This window comes from Camponotus vicinus, unplaced genomic scaffold (assembly GCF_025532165.1).
Source record: "Camponotus vicinus isolate PSW18456_S1 unplaced genomic scaffold, iyCamVici1.0 SCAF_2, whole genome shotgun sequence".
NCBI classification, from domain to species: Eukaryota; Metazoa; Arthropoda; class Insecta; order Hymenoptera; family Formicidae; genus Camponotus; species Camponotus vicinus.
In genome coordinates this window covers 20,921,414-20,947,633 of record NW_028141956.1, presented here as the reverse complement: position 1 = coordinate 20,947,633, position 26,220 = coordinate 20,921,414, and the positions used below count along the sequence as shown (strand labels likewise).

The 26,220-nt window shown below is 29.2% G+C and overlaps 3 protein-coding genes across 9 annotated transcripts; 2 read left to right on the top strand and 1 right to left on the bottom strand.

Moving 5' to 3' along the window:
• The first annotated feature begins 357 nt into the window (after positions 1 to 357).
• Dus1 (Dihydrouridine synthase 1) lies at positions 358 to 25,229 on the top strand. 4 transcript variants are annotated; one of them, XM_083090818.1, is made up of 9 exons: positions 358 to 690; positions 18,706 to 18,957; positions 19,970 to 20,129; positions 20,222 to 20,417; positions 21,739 to 21,987; positions 22,750 to 22,895; positions 22,980 to 23,059; positions 23,144 to 23,302; positions 24,486 to 25,229. In XM_083090818.1, exons 1-9 carry the CDS (start codon positions 679 to 681, stop codon positions 24,513 to 24,515), a joined length of 1,284 nt encoding a protein of 427 aa, XP_082946944.1. In that variant the 5' UTR covers positions 358 to 678; the 3' UTR covers positions 24,516 to 25,229. The 4 variants fall into 4 exon arrangements, with proteins under 4 accessions (XP_082946944.1, XP_082946943.1, XP_082946941.1 ...); XM_083090817.1 differs by lacking the exon at positions 24,486 to 25,229 and adding an exon at positions 23,388 to 23,588 and having other exon boundaries at positions 360 to 690; positions 18,706 to 18,951; XM_083090815.1 differs by lacking the exon at positions 24,486 to 25,229 and adding an exon at positions 23,388 to 23,588 and having other exon boundaries at positions 361 to 690.
• On the top strand, positions 2,301 to 5,134 carry LOC145966610 (uncharacterized). The gene has a single exon (XM_083090814.1). It carries the CDS (start codon positions 2,551 to 2,553, stop codon positions 4,444 to 4,446), a length of 1,896 nt encoding a protein of 631 aa, XP_082946940.1. The 5' UTR covers positions 2,301 to 2,550; the 3' UTR covers positions 4,447 to 5,134.
• Positions 22,916 to 26,213, bottom strand: Cox10 (Cytochrome c oxidase assembly factor 10). 4 transcript variants are annotated; one of them, XM_083090820.1, is made up of 8 exons: positions 25,928 to 26,211; positions 25,667 to 25,783; positions 25,343 to 25,595; positions 25,018 to 25,213; positions 24,739 to 24,914; positions 24,369 to 24,686; positions 23,844 to 24,063; positions 22,916 to 23,609 (listed from the first exon to the last, which is right to left on the bottom strand). In XM_083090820.1, exons 2-7 carry the CDS (start codon positions 25,739 to 25,741, stop codon positions 23,846 to 23,848), a joined length of 1,236 nt encoding a protein of 411 aa, XP_082946946.1. In that variant the 5' UTR covers positions 25,742 to 25,783; positions 25,928 to 26,211; the 3' UTR covers positions 22,916 to 23,609; positions 23,844 to 23,845. The 4 variants fall into 4 exon arrangements, with proteins under 4 accessions (XP_082946946.1, XP_082946947.1, XP_082946948.1 ...); XM_083090821.1 differs by having other exon boundaries at positions 22,916 to 24,063; positions 25,018 to 25,201; positions 25,928 to 26,213; XM_083090822.1 differs by having other exon boundaries at positions 22,916 to 24,063; positions 25,343 to 25,505.
• Between the last annotated feature and the right edge of the window lie 7 nt (positions 26,214 to 26,220).

Here is a 26,220-nt window from a genome sequence, read left to right as displayed (position 1 = left end):
TATCTGAGTAGCATTATTTAAATCAGATATTCTGATATTTAGATATCTCTTAGATCTCTCTATGATATATTTTGCTGTGTGGGTTATATATCTCCACATTAGAAGTATTTTGTAACACATTATTTTTATGCAACAAATTTGATACTTGTAAAGTTTGTATGTCAAGTATATGAAAATAAAATTTTAATCATGATTACATTAAGGATTGGTATTCGATCATCATTAATTCATAGTCTAAAACTTCTTATCCTACTAATGGTAAATATTATAATTGATTAAATTATATATCATATATTAAAGTATATATTATATATTATATAATAATATACAATTATTTTTGTAGCTGGACTCGAACTCGTTTTGAATCTGCTCAATGGTGTTCTGAATCTGCGCAATGGTACCGGTATGGTTTTCTGCGCAGACGCTCGACGCTTGATGCTGCCATGTAGAGGCACCTTAAGTCTTTCCGATTGGTTCAAGTAACCTAGGAATAGAGTTCAAGGATATATGGGAAGAGAAAAAATTGTGAATGACATAATATGTGTATAGTTACTGGTTAATTATATGTAGTTATCAGTTAATTATGTGTAGTTATCAGTTAATTCAAACTTCTAATTCGAATGCGAAAGATGTTGATTGATTTACATGTCCAATTTGTGGTTTGGAAAAAATTAGGTTATGCAAAGTAAGGTTAGTATCTTTAATCATTTTACATATATATTATTTATATTTAATTGATTAAATCTAGACAAAAGGACCTCTTAAAAGATTCTTTTAAACATCTCAAACATCTTAAAGATGTTTAAAAGGTAAAACGTCTTTAAGTTGTCTTTTTAGGAACACGTGTGCTGTCTAGGAAATTACAAATATTTTTATATTGTCGTAATTATATTAATCGTAATTTATTGTAAAATGGAAATTTTGGAAAATACAATATTTTTTCTGAATTATATTTAATAAAAATTAAATAATATGACAATATTATATATATAGATAGACTAATTCCTTTATTATTTATCAGTGACATCTAAAGAATATATAAAGTAAAATTTCTAATATATCATAGTTATATGAAAAATTTTTATAAACATTTCGATGTTATTATTCACTTGTATTACTAATTTTAGCTTATTGTCTTTCGCGAATTTTGCATGACGATTTGACTTCTAAATTATAATAGCACCGGACAAGTAGAAATGGTTTCCACTCAAACAGACAATAACTGGTATTACACACAAAATTTCATAGTTCTCTTAAAAAGATGAGTAAACTGAAAAACAGGATCCACACATGTATAACACCTTTAAACATTCTGATGTTCTTTTTTTCTTCTATATATTTAATTGGCTTACATTGATCCGAAGAGAAAAGATTAATCTGGCTGGCCATCAGTGAAAATAAATGCAAAAAAGAATGAAAAAAATAAGAGAGGCTTCGGAGAAATCCTCTTAAAAAAAGAAGAAAATATTATTCAAATAAAGGACACGTATATGACGTGTTTAAACACATCCGATTCCGTGTCTTTTTTTCGCGTGATAAGAAATATGCTGTAGTATGCGCGCGCGTGTTTACGTTGCTTCATCGCATGCGTGCATGAGGTCTTCGACAAGACGATTCTGGACTGGTTTCCGCGGTAACCACAATTTATCGATTCGTCTAAGTATCGTCAGTTAGCCTTACACAGGCGATAAAGGCTCAAGAAAATCTTACACATAATTCATTCGAAATCATTCGCGATTGTGCCGTGCGATAAAAATAATGTACAAGAAAATAAGAGATAAGAAATCTTTTATCGAAATTATATTGCTAAAGGAACAAATCATCGATACAGAAATTTAGTATCATTATTAAGGGTGATATCGAATAAGCCTACATTACACAGTGATTATATATGTCTGGGGTTAGGATTAAAAAATTTAAACTAAGAATTATTAATATATACCGAAGACGAATAAGAAAAAATTGAAAAAAAAAATTAAAACCAACATGAAGAGCAGGAGGAACTGCAATTACAATTAATAATGAAGTGTCATTTTTTTAGTGTTAATAATGTGAAAACATTTATAAAAGTAAAATTGTGGAGTACTTTTTAATTATTTTTATTTATTTTTATGTATTTAGCGTCGCGACGCTACCGCGTCGCTTGATATATTCCATATATTTAACATAACGTTTAAAAATTTTTTATAATAGTTTTTAGTAAAATCATTTTTCTTAACCATATTAGCTATTACACACACGCACACGCATATATATATATATATATATATATATATATATATATATATATAGTTAAATAATATCTAATAAGATAAGTTTAAAATTATAATTAAAGAGAATTATAATATATTTACAAAAACAAAGAAAAATATATAGCTTTTATACTACACTAACTTTTGGTTTTTTTATAAATACATAAGAAAAGAAAAGTCGAAAGTTTATAAAAATGAAAACGGCAATAACAATATTATATAATGTTGTATTATATCTATATATTGATGTGTTTATATATCCGAAATAATTAATAATCCGAGAAAAAAGAGAACAGGAATGCTAAATAAGATCTGTGCAAAGCGCACTATTGTTCGCTGCTATTCCTCACAGAATGCAATACATATACCACCAGAACAACGGAAATTTCGCCGTGTTCATGGTCTACAGTTACCGCTGCATCCTCAACAAGTAATCGGTTGGGTATTGCTAATTGTCGTGTTCGTCGGTACTTTTACTGTGTTGTTAACGACACCGCTACTATTACCTAATCTGCGCTGTATTCTCTTATTGCTATTTGCTGTATTGTTCCTACTCCATGTGCTAACCCATCTGACGGTGCTACTACTGGATCCGGCCGATCCTGAAGTGCGTGCTCGACCGATCAACGAAGTTGTGCCGGAATTTGATCGTACGAAACACCAGCACGTTATCGAAAACGGCCGATGTCACTTATGTAATATCACAACGCGTGATTTGTGCACTAAGCATTGTTCTATCTGTAACAAGTGCGTGCCACGCTTCGATCACCATTGCAAGTGGTTAAACAATTGTATCGGCGGTCGTAATTATCCGGCATTTTTGGCGTGCTTGACATCAACACTAATTATTACACTCGCAGTCACCGCGCTTGCTCTAGGCGAACTGATGCTTATTAATGCGCATTCAGTTGTGGACGATGAATATTGGGGTGAAGGTAACAACAACGATACGAATATGAATAATGCCACGGCGCCATCATTGCCGGTGCCTGGTACCGGCTCACTTGTCCTTGTTACTCTTATCGGTGTCCTCTCGGCAATTGCTGCCGTTTTGCTTATACATCTCTGCTTTTTCCATGGTTATATTGCTTGTCTCGGTCTCACCACATACGAATACGTACGTAGAAAGCGAGAGAAAAGCTCTACCGGCGCCGCCACTAACTCTAGAATGACTTCTAATAATTTGTGCGATGCATCTTACTGTGATACCAGTGATAAGGAGGATATGAATCAAGTAGCTAGCGCACGAAGCCTCTATTCTCGTTTCTGCAAGAACGGTTCTTTATTCAAGAATAGTGTAGATACAACGATGATGACGACAACGACGGATATATACGTTTCCTCAACGCATGAAGAAATGTGTAGCGGTGACAAAGCAGCGAATGATGAGGGTGTTTGTTCGAAATCGTTGCCCTCGACGAAAGACAATCGAAATTTCCATCTCTGTTTCTCATATGACTCACGCACCATTGAGACTTCTATTAAAGTCTCCTCCTCGCGATCGATCAACAGGATAGAGTTGGAAAACGAAGAATCACCAGACATAAAATCATCATCCACGCCTTCCCCGGTGTCTTGTTGTTTCTCTATCATGAATTATTCTGAAGGTAGGCATGACGCAAAGGATCGAAAACGTCATACCGGACACCGTCTCGAATCCACAAAACGTTCATGTGGAACAATGAGAAGGATACAGATGTTTTTGCAGGCTCGTCTAAAAAAAAGCTCAAAATCAAAGGCAACTACTTTATCATCGGCTTTTGCCCGTTCTTGCAATAACAAAATAATTCCAGGTGATCCTTCAAACATCGCGCCTGCAATAACTGAACATCAAAATCGGATCATCGAAACATTAGTGACAGAATTAACAACATCATCGGATCATCCACATCCACCGGCGAGATTACCCGCTATGGATCTTCCAAATACCGTCCACAAGATTAGAAAAGTGTTTTCGAATACCGGAGACATTTCCGTTTTAGAATCGATATCGCCTTCCCTAATGCCTAAACGGAATCAAGCCTATCTCAGTAGCCGGCGAAGTACAAATTTCTCGAGGAAAAGGCCACGTTTTAAACTCGGCTCATATGTTACGCAGACCGCTCAATTATCACCGATACCAGAGTCTGAGTTCTCAAAACCGGCCACACCTAGATCAGGTCCTGCTTTCGCCTTCCCGCCATTACGCGAGTAATTTTACCAACAGTATCTTACCGAGGAACATTGTTATTCGTAATGAAAGTGTTTTGCCGTTTGTTAGAAATATAAAACTCGAAATAGTACTAAGATACATTTAATATATGAATCTTTATCCATCGAAGTATTTTTCATAACTTTACATTTTTAAATTTAAATTCGAAACTAATGATCATATTCATACTAAAAAATGAGATACTTATTATATTGCATATCAATGAATATTTTTTTCCATCTCTTATTACTTCTTATATGCACATTTACACACATGTGCATTATTATATTCTCAAAATAATGTTTTGTATTCTCAAAATAATGTTAGTATTAAAATAAAATATGGTAAATTTGCATAAAATATTACATAATTTGTTATTGTTGTTTTTCCAAGAAATTTATATTCAAAATTATACATATTTAAATTCAGATATGCAATATTATATAATTTTTCATATTTTTTATATTCTCACTCAATTTATATAAATATACTAAAATAATTATATTCGTATCTCTATATGTAGACAGTATATTCGTATCTTAATATGTAGACAATATCTAAACAGACAAACATTAAATGATATGAAAAGATATAAAAAGAAAAACAATTTCTTTAATTCAAAATCTTTTTAGTCTACAACTACACTAAAGGCGAAACTCTAATTATTAAGGTGAAACTATAAGTATTATGAAAGTTTACATATAAAAAGATGAAATTATAATTTATATTATAAAGTTGAAAATGTGATATATTAATTATAAATAATAATAATTATATTTAATTCTTTCTTTTTTCTTTTTTCTTAATTTTCTCCCTTTCTTTTTTTACTTTTTCTATACAAATTTTCATATTGACTATGTCGTTGAAAAATAATATTAAATAATATTTTCTACTTTTTTAGTAACATTATTTTTACGGTTAAATATATAAAATGTTTTATCTTTAATTTTATATAAAATGTGATACGTTGAATAAAACAAAATTTATTGAAATTTTCATTGAGAAAGCGATAAATATCAATCGATTCAAAATTTGTCGAAGACTTTTATATAATAGATTATTCAAGAGTATTCTGTATTTTTTAATATGTATTAATTATATGCAAATGTTTTAACTTATAAATAAAAATTTATTTTATTAATCGATTGAATATGATACTACAAGTTACAATTATACCATAGATGTATAATATAATATCAGTTGTACAAATTCATTTCAATCAGTCAGGTTGTTCTAATAGATTTTGCCAAGTGTCTGTTACAAATTATTATCAGCAGAAAGACTAGAGATTTTGTAAAATCCATTATCAAATAATGATAACAAAATGTCAGCAGACATGTTACAAAACCTCTTGGCATAATTTAATAGCAGGTCAGTAGCAGAAACCGAGTAGGATTTGCAAAGAATTATCATAATAGATTGGCAGCAGAATCTGCGCAATGTAATTTGATGTCAAAGCAACAGAAACCGAACAGAGTGTGCACGCGTGATCTGACAAATTAACAGTAGAGTGTATATATTATGTATTTGATTTGATAATGATTTGATTTTTTCGTTTATCATTATGCGATGTATTTTCTTGCAATTAAATTTCTTTAGAAATAATTAAAATCTATAAGTCTACTAATAAAAAAAAATCAAAAGTATAGTAAATGTTTCTATCATTTTAATTTTTTATATCTGATAAGTTCAACATAAGATTCAAAATATTGAAATCTGATTGGAATCAACAGTATAAGTGAAAAATTATTCATTTACTGTTTATTTGAAGTATATAAAACAAGAGTTTAATTTTCAAATAAATGATATCTTGAGTTTTATTAGTTAAATTTAATTATCAACATTTACTTTATTGTTAATTTAATTAAATTGAACTAATCGTTTCTTATGTGAACTATTACTATGATATAATATACATATGTCATATTTATTTGTAGAAAATTATAATTAACCAATAACTAAGAGATAACATTTATTTATCTGTAATATTCAATTTTATTGCACTTATATATAACATTAGTATAAATATGTTTATTGAGATCGAATTCATTTATTAAGTTTTCATAGATAATTATTTATTACATACATTACTATTCTATTTAAGTAGTAAGAAGCTAAGACTCTGCTTGATTTTTGCCCCCAATCTGTTGTCTGATATTAACAGACTTTGTCGGCAGAACATAAGGTGTTCAAATACCCCGATAGGAAAATTGAAAACATTTTACAATAATGACATCATGACTTGACAAAAAATTTCTCCGTAATTTTGCATTAAGATGATTCGTTATAACGCAACAGTTTTGCCAGAATAAAATTTTGTAAATAATATTTATCAAAAATTAGACGAATTTATTTTAGTGTATAAATATTTTATAATTATTTCGATACTTAAAAATATAAAATCACAGTCTTCAATATTTGTGGCAATATGATGTAACAAAAACATTTTGCAATATTTGCAGCATTTTCAGATTAAAGATTTGTATTCCAATTAATAAATTAGTTTAATATTCACATCAATTTAAATAAACAAAAAGTGGAAATAATTTTGAAAATAATTTAGCTAATAACAATATTAAAATAAACCTTTTATTTATTTCATTTTTATTAAATAAATGGAATATGTAACATAAAATAAACTTATATAATTATACATATAATTATATATGATATTATGATGATATCATAAATGAATTTATAAAAAACAAATTTTTAATAATAAGATATAAAATTATAAAAAAACAAAAGCTTTTAATAGTTTGATATAAAATCATAAAAAACATAAACTCTTGATATTGAAATTTAAAATCATTAGTTATATTTAAAAATCGCAAATTTAAATTATACACTCGTCAACAAAATTATCGCATAGGTAATTTCATGTCAAATTTTCGCATAACTTCAAATAAATATAACTCCATCAAAAATGGTCGTATTTGAAAATTCTTTTTTTCATTCTCAAGCTTAAAGCCTCTATTTTAAAAATCATTTGTCAGATTTAGAATTTATCCTCCCCCCCTCTCGTCATCTCCTTAAAAGTAAGGATAAGTTTCGTCTCCAAAAAATTGCATAATTTGACGCATTCCACGGGGTGGAATAAATTTTTTTCGCAAATTTCATGATAGTCATCGTAAAATAAGGACTTTTATGTGTGAATTGAAAAAAAAATGAAGTTTGTACAATTTTTTTCGCGGAGTTACGACACATCAAAGTTACCTATACATTTTTGTTCATTTACCGTCAACATTAGCATTACCTGATGCGCACCACGAGGAGATTGCTAGTCGGATTTGGAGCATCGTGTGTGAGTGAGTGTATATTGTACGTTATACGAAACAAATGTTTCATCATAAATAACCGTACTTAGTTGCACATAGGACTTTATTGCAAGTTCAGAAAAATACAACAATTTTTCGGATGATGAATTATTAGAAACATTTCATAATCGCATGCAGCAATAAAAAATGATTGTAAGTGTTTTGCTTTACAATATTAAGTAACGCAACAATATCTGTGTAAAGTAAAAGTTGACGGCATTCTGTTGCTTTAAAATTTTCATATTCTGAAATTGATCTGGGTTTGCGAATGAATTCGCGAGGACAAGAGCTAATAATATTCAATCTATTCGATATCATGTCAGTGTGATATTTCGACAATTTAATATTCTTTCCGTATTAATTAATATTCTAATTAATATTCTTTACCAGTGATAAAAACACTTAATGTTTTTTTCACTATACCTAATAATACTAAGTGCATGTATTCAAATGGAGTTTGTGCTACAATATCTTGAAAAAGAGGAGCTATAGGGGTATCATCTATTTTAGGATGATCTTCATCTCTTTGTTCTCGATATTCTTTATCAGAACGGTTTTCATCACCGATACTTCGAAAAATTAAATGACCTTTGTTGCACAGAATACCAGTAATTTTACATTTTGAACGTGGATTATATGACATGTACCCATAATGATTTAATACTAATGCTCGTGCAGGAGCGTCTGTTATAACCGCTCGAAATTCCCATACAATAATTTTGTTGTTGAAAAAAATTTCACCTTTTAAATCAAGTTTTTTGCATTCAGTTAAAAATTGTAAAAAAAACTTCATAGCATCACCTGGTTTTTGTTATTACGATATAAGCCTATTGTCTCAGGTCTTGATCAATAAATATTGACGATTCTACATTGTAATGACTATATTTTAATTCTATTACTCTTATCTCCTGAAGCACCATCCGTACTAATATCATTGAACAATTTATTTGGTATTAATTCTGAGGGAACATTTTGTAAAATGTTAATAATCGCTTTTTTAAATCCTATGTGCAAATATACACTTGAATTAACTGTTGTTAAAGATATTGGTTCTCTTGTAGTTTGTAGCAAAGTTCGAGCAGTTTTTGGAAGATTTGTTAAACATTTATGACTTCTCAATACAGATAATACAGATTCTATTTGATGATGATTTAAATCACATTGTACAAAACATCTTGCCAATTTCTATTTAATACATTCTATGTTGTCATTTCTAATAATATTGTTATTTGTAACATTAGTATTTTCTAAAATATCGGAAGAAGATGTATTAATACAGATATTATCATTTAGAATAATATTATGTGATGTTTTGGTATGTCTTTAGAAGAAAATGATAGAAATGATAAGAATCAATTGGTGTAAAGAAAAAACATAGTTGTTTTTAAGAAAAAAATATGTAATTGTTAATTGCAAATTACATATTTTTTCTTCGAAACAACTATGTTTTTTCTTTACGCCAATTGATTCCTCTGATTATTTTACACATAAAAGTATTAAGATAAGATAATCGACAAATGAATATTTTACTAGATATTTTATGATTTATGTAAAATTAAGAAATGATTTCAAGCTTCATAACTCGAAAAGTACTCAATGAAAAAATATTTTATTATAGTGTTTTGAAAAGCCCTCGAGATAAGCTACAAGAATATGTAATGAAAAATAGTGGGTCCCATTTAAGAAATTTAAGATGACCTTCACGTGACCTTGACAACACTATTCAAGATCGTACCAATATTACTATATAATGCATTACTTGAAAGCCTACAACTTTTGTCTGAAATATTTTTGTCTGCCGTTCTCGGTGTTCGAGATATATGGCTGACACGGGTGGTCTGATACACCCTGTATGTACTGTCCTATTCAAATTATTATATAATAATAAAAAACAAATGTTAATAAGTACATAAACAAAATGTAAATTTAATGAACCGTTTTTCTTAGAAGAAACCCAGATAGCCAAATCTGTTAGAACAGATTTTCGTCAAATGCAAATTTGACAACAGATTGTCGGCAGAAACCGAGCAGGATCTGCACAATGAAATTTGATGTCAAATTATCAGCAGAAATCGAGTAAAGCCTGAAGATATAACTGACGGCAGATTGATGGCAGAAATTTAACAGGATCTGTGCGGTGCAATTTGATAGCAAATTGATAACAAAAATCGAGCAGGATCTGCGCACACAATCTCTGATAGCAGATTGATAGAACAGAGTTTGCATGATTCGATAGTTCCTTCGCTTACCGCTATGTGAGCTGTACTTTCTCGTAATCTAATTTCTGTCAGAAACATATATATATATATATATATATATATATATATATATATATATAAAGTCGCGAATATTAATTAAAGATCAAAAATATAGTAATTATCATTTTAATTTCTATCACTTTAATTTCTGATATCTGGTACAAGCAGATGAGATTCAGAATATTAAACTGATGACTTGGAATCAATATGATAAATGGAAAATTATTCATGTACTGCTTATTTGAGGCATAAAGCAAGAATTTAATTCCAAATAAATTACACCTCAAGTTTTACAAGTTACATTTATTTTTATCATTTACTTTATTATTAATTTAATTAAATTGAATTAGTCCTTCGCTATATGAGATATAACTACGATATAACATCCCAGCCAGCACATATTAGTTCATAGAATATCCTCCGATCTTCCGCTAGGAAGATTTGAATATTCGTAGAAGTTCTTTTTAAGAAGATAGATATTCTGGAAATATTCTTATGTTTTTAAAAGTACACTATCTTAAATATTCTAATAACATTCTTCAAGATTATTCCTATACATATACATAGAATATTCTATACACGATTTGATTTTCTGCTAGAAATATTATTGCGTATATCGTTCCTACGGAAAAATATACTACTGCTAGTATTAAATTTCTGTAAGGCGACATTCCAGCTGTACTTGAGCCCAGGTCCACAATAGGTGATTTAAGCTTTAAGCCTTAAGAAATTGATTAATCACAGTCGAGTATTTTCCTCATACTTGACTGCGATTGGTCAATTTCTTACGGCTTAGGGCTTAAATTATCTATTGTAGACCCGGCCTGAAAGAAAAATGTGATTAATAAATGGAAAACAACATATATATATAAAATATTATATATTTATATGTAATATTTTTCACAATATTATTAGTAATAATTATTGAAAAGAATAGTAATTATAATAATTGAAAGACAAAATAAAATAACATGTTTTTAAAACAGATTTCTAAAATAAAAAAAACAGGTAATTATAATCATTGTAGATCTAGGAGTTTGTAGAAAAGATCTAGGATCTTTTGGGCAATTTAAAAATTCTTTGCTCTCTATACGAGATAAAATTTGCAAGAGATCTTTTAGAGCTTCATGTTTAATATTATGTTTTACTGCCCAATTTTTTAAATCATCTAAAATATTTATATTAGTAATCTGAATAGGATTAAGGTTATTATCTATTGTAACATTGTGTAATTGAGATATATTTGATTCATCGTCAAGTATACATGTAGAAATTGAATCTGAGGAAGTATCCTGATCATCATTAATATGATATGTGTTAGATGTATCATCAATATTGATGTGTTTTAAACATTCAACATTGTTCGTATTTGAACTAGAAGCATTGGTATTATCATTATCATTATTTAAATGCTGATGTAATAGAATTAACTTCCTTTCTTATAGTTCGATAAAAATAACTATTAATTTTACGCTTTGTCTTTGGCATTGTTATCAAAAAGTTGGCTATAAACAGAATTTAAATGATTAAATATGTGTATACTTATAATTACATTAGGCGATTTTTGGCGATCGTTTGATATAGCAACCAATGTACCAGAATGTACACATTGGTTGCTATACCAAACGATCGCCAATAATTGGCTATTATATATTCATCATTTTACTTACTTATATAACACACATCTATTACGATCATTTACATCAAATGGTAATTATTTAAAATATTACTGCTTACCTCCAAATATCGATAAATTTGACGCACTTTTATAAAAATCTAGCGTAGAAAATCGTCGCCTATCTGTTCCGCAAATCGGGATATTTATTGTTAAAATTTTTAGGTTAAGAAACTTGTTGCTTACTGACGAAACGTGGCGCGACTGCGCGACATGAGTATGCGCTCTGTAGGCAGTAACGCGATAATCATTTTTCGAATATTCTATTATACAAAACTCTTGAATATTTGAAAAGTCAAATTCGAAGAATATTCTATAAAACGTACATAATATTATTTAATTACGAATATTCGACATTAAATATAGAGAGATTCATATTCCTATATCAATATTAAAATATTCATTTAAGAATATTCGTATAGAAAGAGCTATGGAATATACAATTAGAATATTCATTTTAAAATATTCGCTTAGGAAGAGCTATAGAATATACAGGAATATTGTGTGCTGGCTGGGATTACATTAACATATATTACAATATAACATATGACATATGTCATTTTAGAAGAAAATTGTAATTAACTTGCCGATAATATTCTTATTTAGCACCTGTAATAATCAATTTTGTTGCATTTATATAACATTAATAAAAGTAAACGCAAATCTTGTTCAGTTTCTACTGTCAATTTGCCATCAGGTTGCATGCGCAGATTCTGCTCGGTTTCTGCTGGCAATCTGACATCAAATTGCATCGCGCAGATCCTGCTCGGTTTCTGCCGACAGTTTGTTAACAGGTTATGTTTTACAGACTTTGGGTACTTTCTGATTCACGCCCCAGACAGCACAATGACATCTTAAAAACGTATTAAAAATAAACAAATTGGACGTTTCATACGTATTTAAAATATCCAGATTAGAGCCTAAAATATCTTTAGGATGTTTTATGGATATCCAGTGTTACTATTTTGGACATCCCAAAAATGTCCATTTTAAAGACCAAACGGACTAAAATTGGACTTGTTTTGAACATTAAAAAAATATTTTAAAAATAGGTATAAATAATTTTTACAAAATATTTTAATGAAAAAATTTAAATTTATTATATTAAATTTTTCATTATTTTATATTAAATTTGTTTCATTATTTTATATTAAATTATTCGCCGGACATTTACTTGTCCAACTTATAAAATCAATTTAATATCTGAAACTCGTGATTTAGATCAGAAATTAAATTGAACAGTATATTTTTAATCTTATTTGTTACCTTTTGCAAACTTTATATAATTCTCATAACTAAAACTTAAATACGAGAAAGATAGTGCATCGCACGTCGCGTAGCGGTAAACGAACGAACTAACACATCCTTGCGTGCTTGCGCGAAACTTTGATGTCCAAGATCGGACATCTTATGGACGTCCAAATATTGGCCATTAACGGATGTCTCAAATCGAATGTACGATGGATGTTCATTTCATGTCCATGGACGTGTGGACGTAAAATGGATATAAAATGAATATCCATAGGATGTCCTGTGCTGTCTGGGGCATGATGCGCATGAAGTGACAGAAAATGTATAGTTCATGTCACGCATATTATACATTTTCTGTCACTTCATGCGTGAATCGGAAAGTACCCTTTGTCGCCAAAACAAAAGTTTAATGCAGACACAGATGGCTACGGTTCTGGTGTGGGATTCTGATCGAATTTGCTGCCAATCTGCTGCCAACCTGCTAACATTTTGCTTACTGGGAATGCATTTGATATATAATGAGAAAGGCAATGATATTTCAATATTATATATGTATGAATAAAGAAACATTCACATTCAAAAATAGTACTTTGATAAATATCACGTTTCTCGCAGAATTTTATACTAAAGAACCTGAAGAAATATATACAGGATATTCTAAAAAGGTATGTCAAAAATTTAAGGAGATATTCCTCACACCTGAAGGATGAAAAAATGTTATATGGACATAGGTGCGAAAATGCTTATTTCAGGAGTTACGTTACCTGGCGTACAGCGGATTGTCTCGTAACTTGCAGTGATACGGTCACGAAGATCTTGAATATCATGCACTGGTGGCATTTTTGAACGTGTCCGTGAATCGATGCGTCGACGTGTCATTGCTTGTATTCAGGAAAATGGTGAACATTTTCAACATTTATTGTAACGTACTCAAGGTCACATTAAAACCAAATGTAAATAAGCCTAATTAAACGATTGTCGTCTACAATAATTAATCCTAAATTTTTCCTTGTGTAAGTAATACAGCTAACAGTATTTTCAACATAACTCCTGAAATAAGCATTTCCGCACCTATGTCCATATAACATTTTTTCATCCTTCAGGTGTGAGGAATATCTCCTTAAATTTTTGACATACCTTTTTAGAACACCCTGTATATGATATATTATTGGCTATGTTCCAATATTCACTGCCAGTACTGAAAAATCTATAGTGTACATCACATAAACTATAGATTTTCAATACTGGCAATGAATATTGGAACGCAGCCATTATGTGTAAAACAAATTGTAATATTTGACTAATCTTAATCTATAACCTATAACCGTGTGTGTGTGCGTGTGCGTGTGTGTGTGTGTAATTCATTAAAAATATTAACTATATTGATACAAATGACAATATTCTAAAACTATTCTATTAAAAAAAACACTAAATATATATGTTATTGTTCGAGAAGCAAAACTATACTAACCTTTTAAGGGTGCGGTCAAACAGAGCTTACTGAATGCTTCAATCGTTTTTATTCTAACGCTTTCATAGAACCGGTCATTGAACACTATCGAAGTTGCAAACATTAACCTTAAGTACGGTCAAAGTGGCGCTACAAATGTTTCTAATTTCGAAATTGAATAAGCATACAGGAAATGGTAGAAAAAAGAAATAATTATATCAATGTGCGTTAATGAATTTTTGAAACCATTTTCGTATTTAGACGATGACGAAGATGATCTTGTGATAGAAACACTGCAACTTTCCTGCGCTTGTAAATTTGAATCGTAAACGTTTTAACTACACTACTCTTCAGCAGCAGTATTGAAAGCGAGCTGAAAGCGAAAATGTATGACGTATTTATGACATCATGGCTGCGGTCAAGAGGACGCTAAAGATGCTTTGAAGCGTTTGATTAACCAATCAGGATAAAAGGAGTAAGGATTTCTTTGACCTGATTGGTCAATCAAACGCTTCAAAGTATCCTCAGCGTCTCTTTGACCGCAGCCCATATCTATTGCTAGAATGCTTTGAAGTGCTCGATTGACCGCACTCGAAACGTTTCAAAGCATTTGCAATGACACTTTGATCGCACCCTATAATTTATAAATATCACAAACTTTAATCACCAACTTCTTCAAATATATCTCTTGTCAGATAATACAATCAATACATCAATATCTTCTCAGATATTAAACAAAACACTTTCTTTGAAAAATATTATAAATAAGAAACAAGACTCTGCCAGTCACGACGTCTAGACACGTTACCATTAAATCTTTGGTATTCGGTTACCGCTTTTATACAGGATGTCCCATTTTAATTGTGCACCCCGATTAATACCGCAGAAAGTGTTCGGATGAAAAAATGTTTCAGACGAAAGTTGTAGGTTTTCAAGTAACGCTTTACGCAACATTACCGATATGACCTTAAAGAGCTTTGTCAAGGTCACGTAAGGATAATCTTCAAATTTTTTAATGGAAATCCCTATTTTTTATTGCAAAATAATGCGAGTGTAAAATAATAAGAGGAATCAATTGGTGTAAAGAAAACACAATTGTTTCGAAGAAAAAATATGTAATTTGCAATTAACAATTACATATTTTTTTTTCGAAATAATTATGTTTTCTTTACACCAATTGAGTTCTTTCATTATTTTATACATAAAAGTATGAAGGTAAGACAATAAAAAAATGAATATGTTACTAGATATTTTATAGTTTATGTAAAAATTAAGAAATTATTTCAAACTTCACAACTCAAAAAGTACTTAATGAAAAGATACTTTATTATAGTGTATTAAAAAGCTCTCGAAATGAGCTACAAGAATATGCAACAAAAAATAGAGGTTTCTATTAAAAAATTTCAAGATGATCTTCACGTGTCCTTGACAAAGCTCTTCGAGGTCATACCGGTATTGTTGCGTAAAGCGTTAAAACCCTACATCTTTTGTCTGAAACATTTTTTCATTCGAACACTTTCTACGATATTGGCCGTGTTCCGAAATTGCTGCCAGTTTACTGCCAGCACTGAAAATATACAGGGTTTAGCAAAAGTGTGGAAACCCCTTAATATTTCGAAAAATACGCATTTTAAAAAAAAATGTTTCATACAAAAGTTATAGGGTTTTATGTGGCGCATTACACAGCAACATTATTATGACCTCGAATAGCGTTGTCAAGGTTATGTGAAGGTCACCTCCAACTTTTTAAATGGGACACCCTATATGCTTTTGCATATTCTTGTAGCTTATCTCGAGAGCTTTCCAAAACACTATAATTAAGTTAGTTTTCATTAAGTACTTTCCGAGTTATGAGGCTTGAAATCATTTCTTAATTTTACATAAACCATAAAATATCTAGTAAAATATTCATTTTTCGATTATCTTACCTTAATACTTTTATGTACAAAATAATGAGAGGAATCAATTGGTGTAAAGAAAAAACATAGTTGTTTTTAAGAAAAAATATGTAATTTGCAATTAACAATTCCATATTTTTTCTTAAAAACAACTGTATGTTTTCTTTACACCAATTGATTACTCTCATTATTTTGTACATAAAAGTATTAAGGTAAGATAATCGAAAAATAAATATTTTACAAGATATTTTATGGTTTATGTAAAATTAAGAAATGATTTCAAGCCTCATAACTCGGTAAGTACTTAATGAAAACTAACTTAATTATAGTGTTTTGAAAAGCTCTCGAGATAAGCTACAAGAATATGCAAAAGCATATAGGGTGTCCCATTTAAAAAGTTGGAGGTGACCTTCACATAACCTTGACAACGCTATTCGAGGTCATAATAATGTTGCTGTGTAATGCGCCACATAAAACCCTATAACTTTTGTATGAAACATTTTTTTTTAAAATGCGTATTTTTCGAAATATTAAGGGGTTTCCACACTTTTGCTAAACCCTGTATATATCTGACATCCATAAAAGCTCCACAAAATATCTATAATTACTCCATATAACGTACATACGACATCCATGAACGCTTCATTCAATATCTATAATTACTCCATATAACGTACATATGACATCTATGAATACGTCTAATGGAGGTATGAAATGCGGAACTGTGGATGTAGATGTCTAGTAGATGTTTACGAGACGTTTCATGGACATCTAATGGAGGTTTCGAATCTCCATGGTAGACGTCTAGTGGACATCCATTAGAGGTTTTTGTTTCGTGTGGGATGTAACGTGCACTATAGAATTTGCAGTACTGGCAGTAATTTCGGAACGCGGCCATTAATCGGGGTGCACAATTAAAGTGGGACCCTGTATATACAGTGCTGGCAAATAGTTCTGCAACGGTTAAAAGTCTTGGAAAATATCGATTTATTGGAAAAATGTTTCAAACAAAAAGAATAAGGCTTAAAAAATCTATTAGATGATGATATCTATTTGACCCTGGTATGACCTTGAAAAGCCCGGTCATGGTCAACATAAAAATCTTAAATGGAAACCTCTATTTCTTATTACATATTCTTGTAGTTTAGCTCGATAGCTTTCCAATTATTATCTTACCTTAATATTTTTATGCACAAAATAATGATAGGAATCAATTGGTGTAAAGAAAACACATAGTTGTTTCTAAGAAAAATATGTGCAATAAACAATTATATATTTTTTCTTAGAAACAACTATGTTTTTTCATTGCACCAATTGATTTCTCTCATTATTTTGCACATAAAAGTATTAAGGTAGACACTCGAAAAATGAATATTTTATTAGATATTTTATGGTTTATGTAAAATTAAGAAATTACTTTAAGCCTCATAACTCGAAAAGTACTCAATGAAAAAATAATTTATTATAGCGTTTTGGAAAGCTATCGAGCTAAACTACAAGAATATGTAATAAGAAATAGAGGTTTCCATTTAAGATTTTTATGTTGACCATGACCGGGCTTTTCAAGGTCATACCAAGGTCAAATAGATATCATCATCTAATAGATTTTTTTAAGCCCTATTCTTTTTGTTTGAAACATTTTTTCAATAAATCGATATTTTCCAAGATTTTTAACCGTTGCAGAACTTTTTGCCAGCACTGTATCCTCTTCACTATGATTTGGCGTGTCTCGAATCTGGCAATATTGCATGCACACTACATGGAAACCGTTTTAATTCTTTACTTAAAATTTTGCTATACTTAATGTGCAATATTTTATATTGCAATATTTCTATATTAAAATTTAGGAATAATTGTGTACTTTTATAAACATATATATATATATGGGTTAATTTGATTTCTTTATGCGCAATTATTTCGACATATTTTAAACATAATATAGCTGAAATATTTTTCTCAATTATTGAACAATTTCTTTCTATATTTAATTTTGCAAATAGACTGCTAAGATGATTCGCCATATCGTTATGATTTTGTTGAAATATTATTTAGAAATTAATTGCGCAAACAATTATTAATATTTTATAAAAGATCAATATTTTTACATCTATTTTTTAAAATATATCCTTATAATTGCAAATCACAAATTTCATGCAAGATTTTGTCATATAATTTTATAAATGTGTTCCTATCGGGGTATGTTCATACGCATATTCTTTATTTGGATCTTATTTTTGAGATTTTTCCTCTTTTTAAGAGAATTTTAAAAATAATCTCTTATTTTTTACTCAATCTGTATTCATGTTTATTCATTTTTATTTATTGATGACTAGCCAGATTAGATCTCTTTTTCAGTTTAGGTCGAAGAGGTAGAAGAAACAAGCAATACATCGCTCGATCTTCATTTGCATAGATAATGGAGTCATTTGACAAGAGGGATACTTCCTCGAAAAAAACTAACGTTTGGGAAGATTTGGGTTCACCGCGTTGCATAATTGCACCGATGGTAGATGCGAGTGAATTGGCATGGAGATTGCTTAGTAGGCGACACGGTGCTCAGCTCTGTTATACGCCGATGCTACATTCCACCGTGTTTTGTCGGGATCCCAAGTATAGACGAGAAGCTCTCGCTAGCACTAGTGAAGATCGTCCTTTAATTGTACAGGTCTACATTAATCATAAAATTACAATTATGTTAATTGTACAGGTCTACATTAATCATAAAATTACAATTATGTTACAATAAATTTTTTATTGGGCTTTGCGTTTTTCAAGATTTCAAAGGAATATTTTTGTTTTCTCGTTATTTTTTTATAGATTCTATCGTGATCTCATAGAATTTCTTTATTTAAACATAAAATGAGAGAATCTTTTTTTCTTCATTTCACATAGTACATATTTAACGATTATCTAATCAGATATCCCAGCAAACACTAAAAAAACAGTTATATAACTGTTAGTTATAATTTCCCACTCAACAATATAACTGTTACATGTTATGTAACAGTTACATAACATGTAACAGTTACATTGCTGAGTGGGAAATTACAACTGTTATATAAATGTTACTTGGTGTTTGCTGGGATGTATGTTTTAGAATATTGTAAATATTTTTTTTTAAGTACAATTCTTTTTATACATATATATATATATATATATATATGTATGTATATGTATATATATCCTAAAAAAAATCTAAAAACTCCAAATACATCTTATGCATTTGTATTCTTAAATCTTTAAAATCTATTTATTCTTAAGTAAATTTAATTTACTATAAAATTTAAATTATAAATATAAATAAATATAATATTATATCTCTTCAATGTTGAATATATATATATATATAAATGGATGATAATGTTATTATATCTTATTAATATAGTACAGAGAGAGAGAGAGAGGGAGGAGGGAGGGAGGGAGAGGGAGGGGGAGAGAGAGGAGAGAGGGAGGATGGGAGAGGGGCAGGGAGTGAGGGAGGGAGAGAGGAGAGGGAGGGAGGGAGGGAGGGGGAGAGAGAGAGAGAGAGAGAGAGAGAGAGAGAGAGAGAGAGAGAGAGAGAGAGAGAGAGAGAGAGAGAGAGAAATATGCAATATGAAATGCAAAGGATTAAATATGTGTGAGAGAATAAAGCAAGAAAAATATTTACATTAATTTTTGTGCAATATTTTTTCCAGTTTTGTGGCAATGATCCAGATGTACTATTGGAAGCTGCACGTTTAGCTGAACCATACTGTGATGCAATAGATATCAATATTGGTTGTCCACAGGCAATTGCAAAACGTGGACATTATGGAGCATTTTTACAGGATGATTGGATTTTGTTAAATAGAATTGGTATGCACATTTTTGACTTATAGCATACTTATATGCACTTATTTATTTAAAGAGCTTTCATATGTTAATAATGATATATTTCTTGTATATAGTGTCGACTTTAAAGAATGGATTGCATATACCTGTCACCTGTAAATTACGAGTGTTCTCAGAAATCAATCGTACTGTGGAATATGCTCGTATGCTACAGGATGCAGGTGCTAGCTTACTTACTGTTCATGGACGTACGAGAGAGCAAAAGGGACCATTAACTGGATTAGCATCTTGGGAACATATTAAAGCCGTAAGGTATTCCTTCTTATTCTTCATTGATTCAATACTAGTCTTTAATTTTTAAAGATAATTATATTGAGTTATAAGAAAATATACAAAATTTCTTTTTACATTATGCTTTAAAATAATTGTCGTGTCTCATTCGATAATAGATATAATTAAAGTATATCAAAAACTTTTTTTCATTATCTTATATTGATAAATGTACAAATATAACTTAATCTGCTTGCTATGTTGTCAGCAAAAACAGATTTTTGATCAAGATTTATAACTATTTATTAACTTATCAATATTTGAAGGATTTTAATAATAATTTGTATTATCAAATGTGAGTGTAATGTTATATAAAAAAAAGTTAATTTATTTTTTTCATATAGGAAAAGAATAAGTCAAAAAGATTGCATAAAAAGAATCTATGATTTCTGACATCATAATTCAATACAGCTATAAAAAATTAGAAATCGTAAATGAGCAAGAAATTTAATTCTTTTCTACAATATATAATCAATATATAATAAGTAAAAAAAATCCTTAATAATTTACAGTAATTTTCACTCAAAAAATTATTTTCCTAAAGAAATAAAATCCCAAAAAATAATTTTCCTACAAAACATACTAAAAAATAAGACTAAAAAAATAAAACCTCAAAAAAAAATAATTTTCCTAAAAAAATACTAAAAAATAAAATATCAAAACTAAATATGAAATAATTACAATTAGCCAAATACTTAAAAGTAATTCATGAGCAATTTGTAAATTTGAAATAATATTTGTCATGAAATCAATCTTACATTGTAGAAATATTATACATAAATTCTCCCTAAGGAATTAAAACGCATTTTGTCTTCATTCAGAGAAACTTGATTCTTGAAATATTTAGAATCGATAATATGTACATCTACTAGTTATCTATAGAGATCTATCTATAGAGGATATGGACCTCATATAGACATTTAGACATTTATTAGATATCTATTAGATAAATTTTTTCGTGTGTGTGTATATCATTATAATAATTAGTCATGCTGGAAAAAATGATTTATATATATGCAAAATTGAGGAAAAAAGAAAAAAGAATGATAAAAGGAACAAAAGAAAATGTAAAGAAAAAAAAAACAGTGAAGAAGAAAGATAAAAGAAGAAAGAGAGAAAAAGAATATTTTTTTATTTTAATTTCTTAATAAAACAAATTCTTAATTAAATGTTATTTTTAATATTTTACATAAATATTATTTTATCACTTTTTGTTATCATTTCTTTTTTAATCATTATTAACTTCACACAGTAAAGTAAATATTGTTATAAGCGGTTAACAAATTATTTTATATTAAATCAGAGATGCTGTGGAAATTCCCGTGATCGCTAATGGTAACATACAATGTATGCAAGACTTACAAAGATGCATTGAAGAAATCCAAGTGCAGGGTGTGATGTCAGCCGAAGGGAATCTTTATAATCCATATATATTCGAATCTCGATACCCCGCTTGTTGGGAGCCTGCTCTGGAATATTTAGAACTTGTAGAACAATATCCAGCACCAGCTTCATATATTCGCGGTCACTTATTTAAGTTATTCCATCATGTGTACGTATTGATCTTTTAGTATCTACTATTATACAGTCTATTCTAGCAGATTAATAAAAAATTGATTTAAGCAAATTTTTTTTGAAAATATTAAAAATTGATTGAAATTGTTTTCATAGAAATTTAAACAGTACGTCAGCATATATTTTAAACCTTAGATATTTAGCTTTTCTTTATTCATTATATATACAAAATTTACTATATATACAATATATACACAAACTCCACTATATATACTATATATATAAATCTTTGTGCGTAAAACGTGCTCAAAAATGTATAATTCAGCAGTGCATTATATTACTTTTCGAGTAATTGTCTGAAATGAAAAAAAATTCCTAGTTTTATTCCGTAAGATATTTTTGGAGACTAAACTAAAAAAAAAAAGGTATTTTAAATTAGGTAATTTAATTGCGGTGAAAATTTTCTATTTTTTCAAGGATAGAAAATATTAAATATTAATTTTATTAAATTTTAATTAGTATTCCCAAAAGTATTCATTTAAAAAAAATTGAAATTATTAATTTTCATGATATCAGACACACTAACTTTGAAAGCAATATTTTGGGAAAAGTGCACTAAAGTTTTACAAGCCTATTTGAAGATGCACACGTTTTTGTTCAAATATCATAATTTCAGAAAATATAAAAAAATCGATTTTTTTAACTCTCTAAAGTAGACTAGATTCTTAATCGTAGCAATCATGATTTGTATCTCATAATTCCTCATTGTGCAAACAGCATGCTTTTAATTAGAGAGTAGATTTTGTTTAGCAGAAAATCGAGAGGAGAGAGAGAATTTGGCAACAAACTCGAGCATGGAAGCTTTCAAAAATGTTGTATATACCTTAAGAGATCGTTATTTACCATATCATGAAGGACATTTGACATGGCAAACAGAAAAGACAGGCAATAATTTGATATTTAAATAAACATTATTTGTATTTATTATATTTATATTTATACATATGTCTCTTTCAATGTTTCTTATAGATTACAATTTGAAGTTACCACCATGGTTGTGTCAACCTTATGTACGAGAATCTCCACAAGAACATATACAAAAATCACAGGTAAACAAGCATATATTCATATGCAATATTTTCTCATTGCGCCATAATTTAATATTTCTTGAAAATAACAATAAGAGTTTTTAGGAAGATGCATTTCGAAAAAGGGAATACAAAGACGAGGATGGAAATGAAATATCGCGGAAACGTTCAAAGAAGCTTAAACGAATAGCACGTAGACCGAATAGGGTAACATCTGTTTCTAAGAGAAGTTCAGATCGATGTCTCACTTGTCCAAATCCTTTGGTTTGTTAAATCTCTATATAATTTTATAATTCTCATTTCATTTCACTATTTTGTTGAGAAATATTTTACATAATTTAAATTGCAGGGTTTTAAATGTGAATATAAATTATGTAGACAATGTTGTAGAAACAAATGTTACATAGAAAATTTAGACTGTGCTGGCCACAGAAATCTAACCAAAACAAGGAGACAAATGGCAAAAGAATTTGAAGCAAAACGTAAAAGCATTGGAAATACAATAACGCTATGTTAAGATATTTCAAATAAAACTATATATATTTTGTTCTCTGTGAATGTCATTATCTTCCTATAAGAACAAATTTTCATAATTTTATTAGGATTTTTCTTTATTAACTTCTTAAATTTAATATTAAACTCAAGTAGTCTAGTTTTGATTAAACTTATGATCTGTTTTATATAATTGAATTTTATATAATTAATGAGAAAAAAAGAGAAATTATAAAAAGCAGATAAATCCAAAGTTTATAACGTAATAAAACTTTGTACTATTTCTTTGACGAGTCTATTAATGTAAAATTACCATTACACAGAAGTTGCTGAAGCAATAGATGCAAAAATAGTCAGTAAGCTACTCTTTTTTAGCCTCTCATAAAGAGATATATTTTCCTCCTTTTTTTCCTTATTAGTCCAATATTTCTTGCTCGAGAGTATCAATACCATCAATAGAGGAAGATGAAGTAACGAAAATCGAAATAATCTTCTAGAATTAGCACTGTCTGAATGGTTATTGAATTTCCAGGCTAAAAGTAAGAGCATTGTTTAAATATTAAAAATATCTCCAACATAAATACATACAGATATACATAGTTATATATATTTTATACACATATGTTGCATGTTTTTTATAAAATGTGCTTAATTATAAAATTCTTCAATATTCATTATTGTTTTATAGAAAAACTTAATTTTTTGTAGAAAATTTGAATTTGTAAAGTTTGCGATATATATATTAAATATAGATAATTAGATATCATTAAAGTTATTTATGAAATTATAATATTAATATATATATTTTTTATAAAATTATACAAAGCATATATGTTACCTAAATAAAGAAAGTATGCATTGATTGGTGTTGAAGCCAGTACAAACCACCAATGGGTTAAATCCAATATAGGAGCTAAGTAACACAGAGTCATTAATGCTATTGTATGTCTTACAGTTGTTCTACGACATAAATTTGGATTTGTAACAGCCATCATTTGATAGCCAGCACGTGAATAATCTGGTCTCAAGTTCCATGACAGAGCATTAAAATGTGGAAACTGCCACATGTACAAAATAGCAGGTAAAATCCAAGCAGCTGGCATGAGTATATCACCAGTGCAAGCTACCCAGCCCATGAGAGGGGGTATTGCTCCTACTATAAAAAAAAAAATTACAACTTGAAGAATATACATAGAAAACATACTTACCAATAGAACCAATCCATGTATTAACAATACTGATGCGTTTCATAGGAGTATAGAAGAGTGTATATAAAATAATATTAGCAGAACCTAGCATCGATGTCACACTGTTCACTTCATAGTAGAGTATTGATAATCCAACAATACCAGATATTGTTGCAAATGCTACTGCATGAGCAGGCCTAATGATATATTCAATTATATTATTTAAAATAACAGTTAAATAATTAAATTATATAAATTTAAGCCTTTCAAAATAAAAAAAATGCATCTAAAATGACTCACGTCAAATAACCACATACTAATACTCGATTTTTTGTTCGTGACATTTGTGCATCAAATGGAACTTCAAAAAATTGATTAATTGTATTTGCTGCAGCAGAAACTAAGCCTGTGCCAAGGGAACACATCGTAAATGTGTAGAAATCAAATGGTGCAGGAGCTAATGCATATCCTGCCATAGTTGTTGCTACAACAAGAGCTATAAGTAAAATAACTAATTTAATAAATATTTATTATAATTACGACTTAATTGTACTATGTTGTTTTAACTAGAACGTTACATTTTAATTTACTACAGCTTAAAAATCTGATAATGTTTGTTACATACATGTCAATTTAATTTTTGACAATTTAAGGTAGTGCTTATGAAGCATAGTATAATTGACCATTATAGATTTCCATTCTGACTTTTCTACTTTTAATGGATCTTTTTTCATCTCATATGCAACTTTTTTCTTAGTAGGAAAAGGAACTGTTGTTACTGCACTAATCTGCAATCGATCATATTTTTCATCCATCATTTGTTTTTGTTCTTCCATATGCAAAGTTTTCATTGATTTTTGCCTTAGGAAGCCAGAACACTAGGATTAAAATTTCTTTAAATGATATAGAGCAGTATAGCAAATTTTATATTAACTTCAATGTTACAAACCATGATAGAAAACTTGGGCACAAAATTGCATGATATGTGCCGATATACTTTCATTGAATGAATAATAAATAACATGATAGCTCTAGACTTCTAATTAACTTATCTCCATTGATATAACTGTGAAATAAAATAATGAATAAGAAGTAATTCAACTTTAAAATATAAATACAAGTATGGAAGAATTTTTTTTCTCTCTCTCTCTTTCTCAACAAATGTTTAACTAATAATTCATTATATCACTGATAATAATTTTGCACATACCTCTTTATATAATAACATAATTCTTATTATTAATATATATTTGCTGTTATATAATTGCATTGATAACCAAGAGAATTTCCTTTTCTGATTGATTAGACTTTTGCAATATTCGCCCATACATGGCTCATATCATACAATAATTACGAATTGGAAATTGGAAGTCACAAAAACAAATCTCTCTCCTCTCTCTACTAGTTTATACCACAGTGGATGCGTTTTGATTCTTATGTTCTTATTGGGTCTGTTCTTTTTAGCTGTACTGCTGCACTAGTGCAATAAGTTGGAAAGAGACA

Bases quoted from the DNA above. Each gene is read 5' to 3' on its own strand.
- Dus1 (XM_083090815.1), top strand. The intron at 23,060-23,143 runs GTAAACAAGCAT...AAGAGTTTTTAG, and splicing joins AACATATACAAAAATCACAG to GAAGATGCATTTCGAAAAAG. The intron at 23,303-23,387 runs GTTTGTTAAATC...TTTAAATTGCAG, and splicing joins TCACTTGTCCAAATCCTTTG to GGTTTTAAATGTGAATATAA.
- LOC145966610 (XM_083090814.1), top strand. From the start codon at position 2,551: ATGCTAAATAAGATCTGTGCAAAGCGCACTATTGTTCGCTGCTATTCC.
- Cox10 (XM_083090820.1), bottom strand. From the start codon at position 25,741: ATGTTATTTATTATTCATTCAATGAAAGTATATCGGCACATATCATGC. The intron at 25,596-25,666 runs GTTTGTAACATT...TTTTAATCCTAG, and splicing joins TGCCCAAGTTTTCTATCATG to TGTTCTGGCTTCCTAAGGCA. The intron at 24,915-25,017 runs GTGAGTCATTTT...ATATATCATTAG, and splicing joins TTAGTATGTGGTTATTTGAC to GCCTGCTCATGCAGTAGCAT.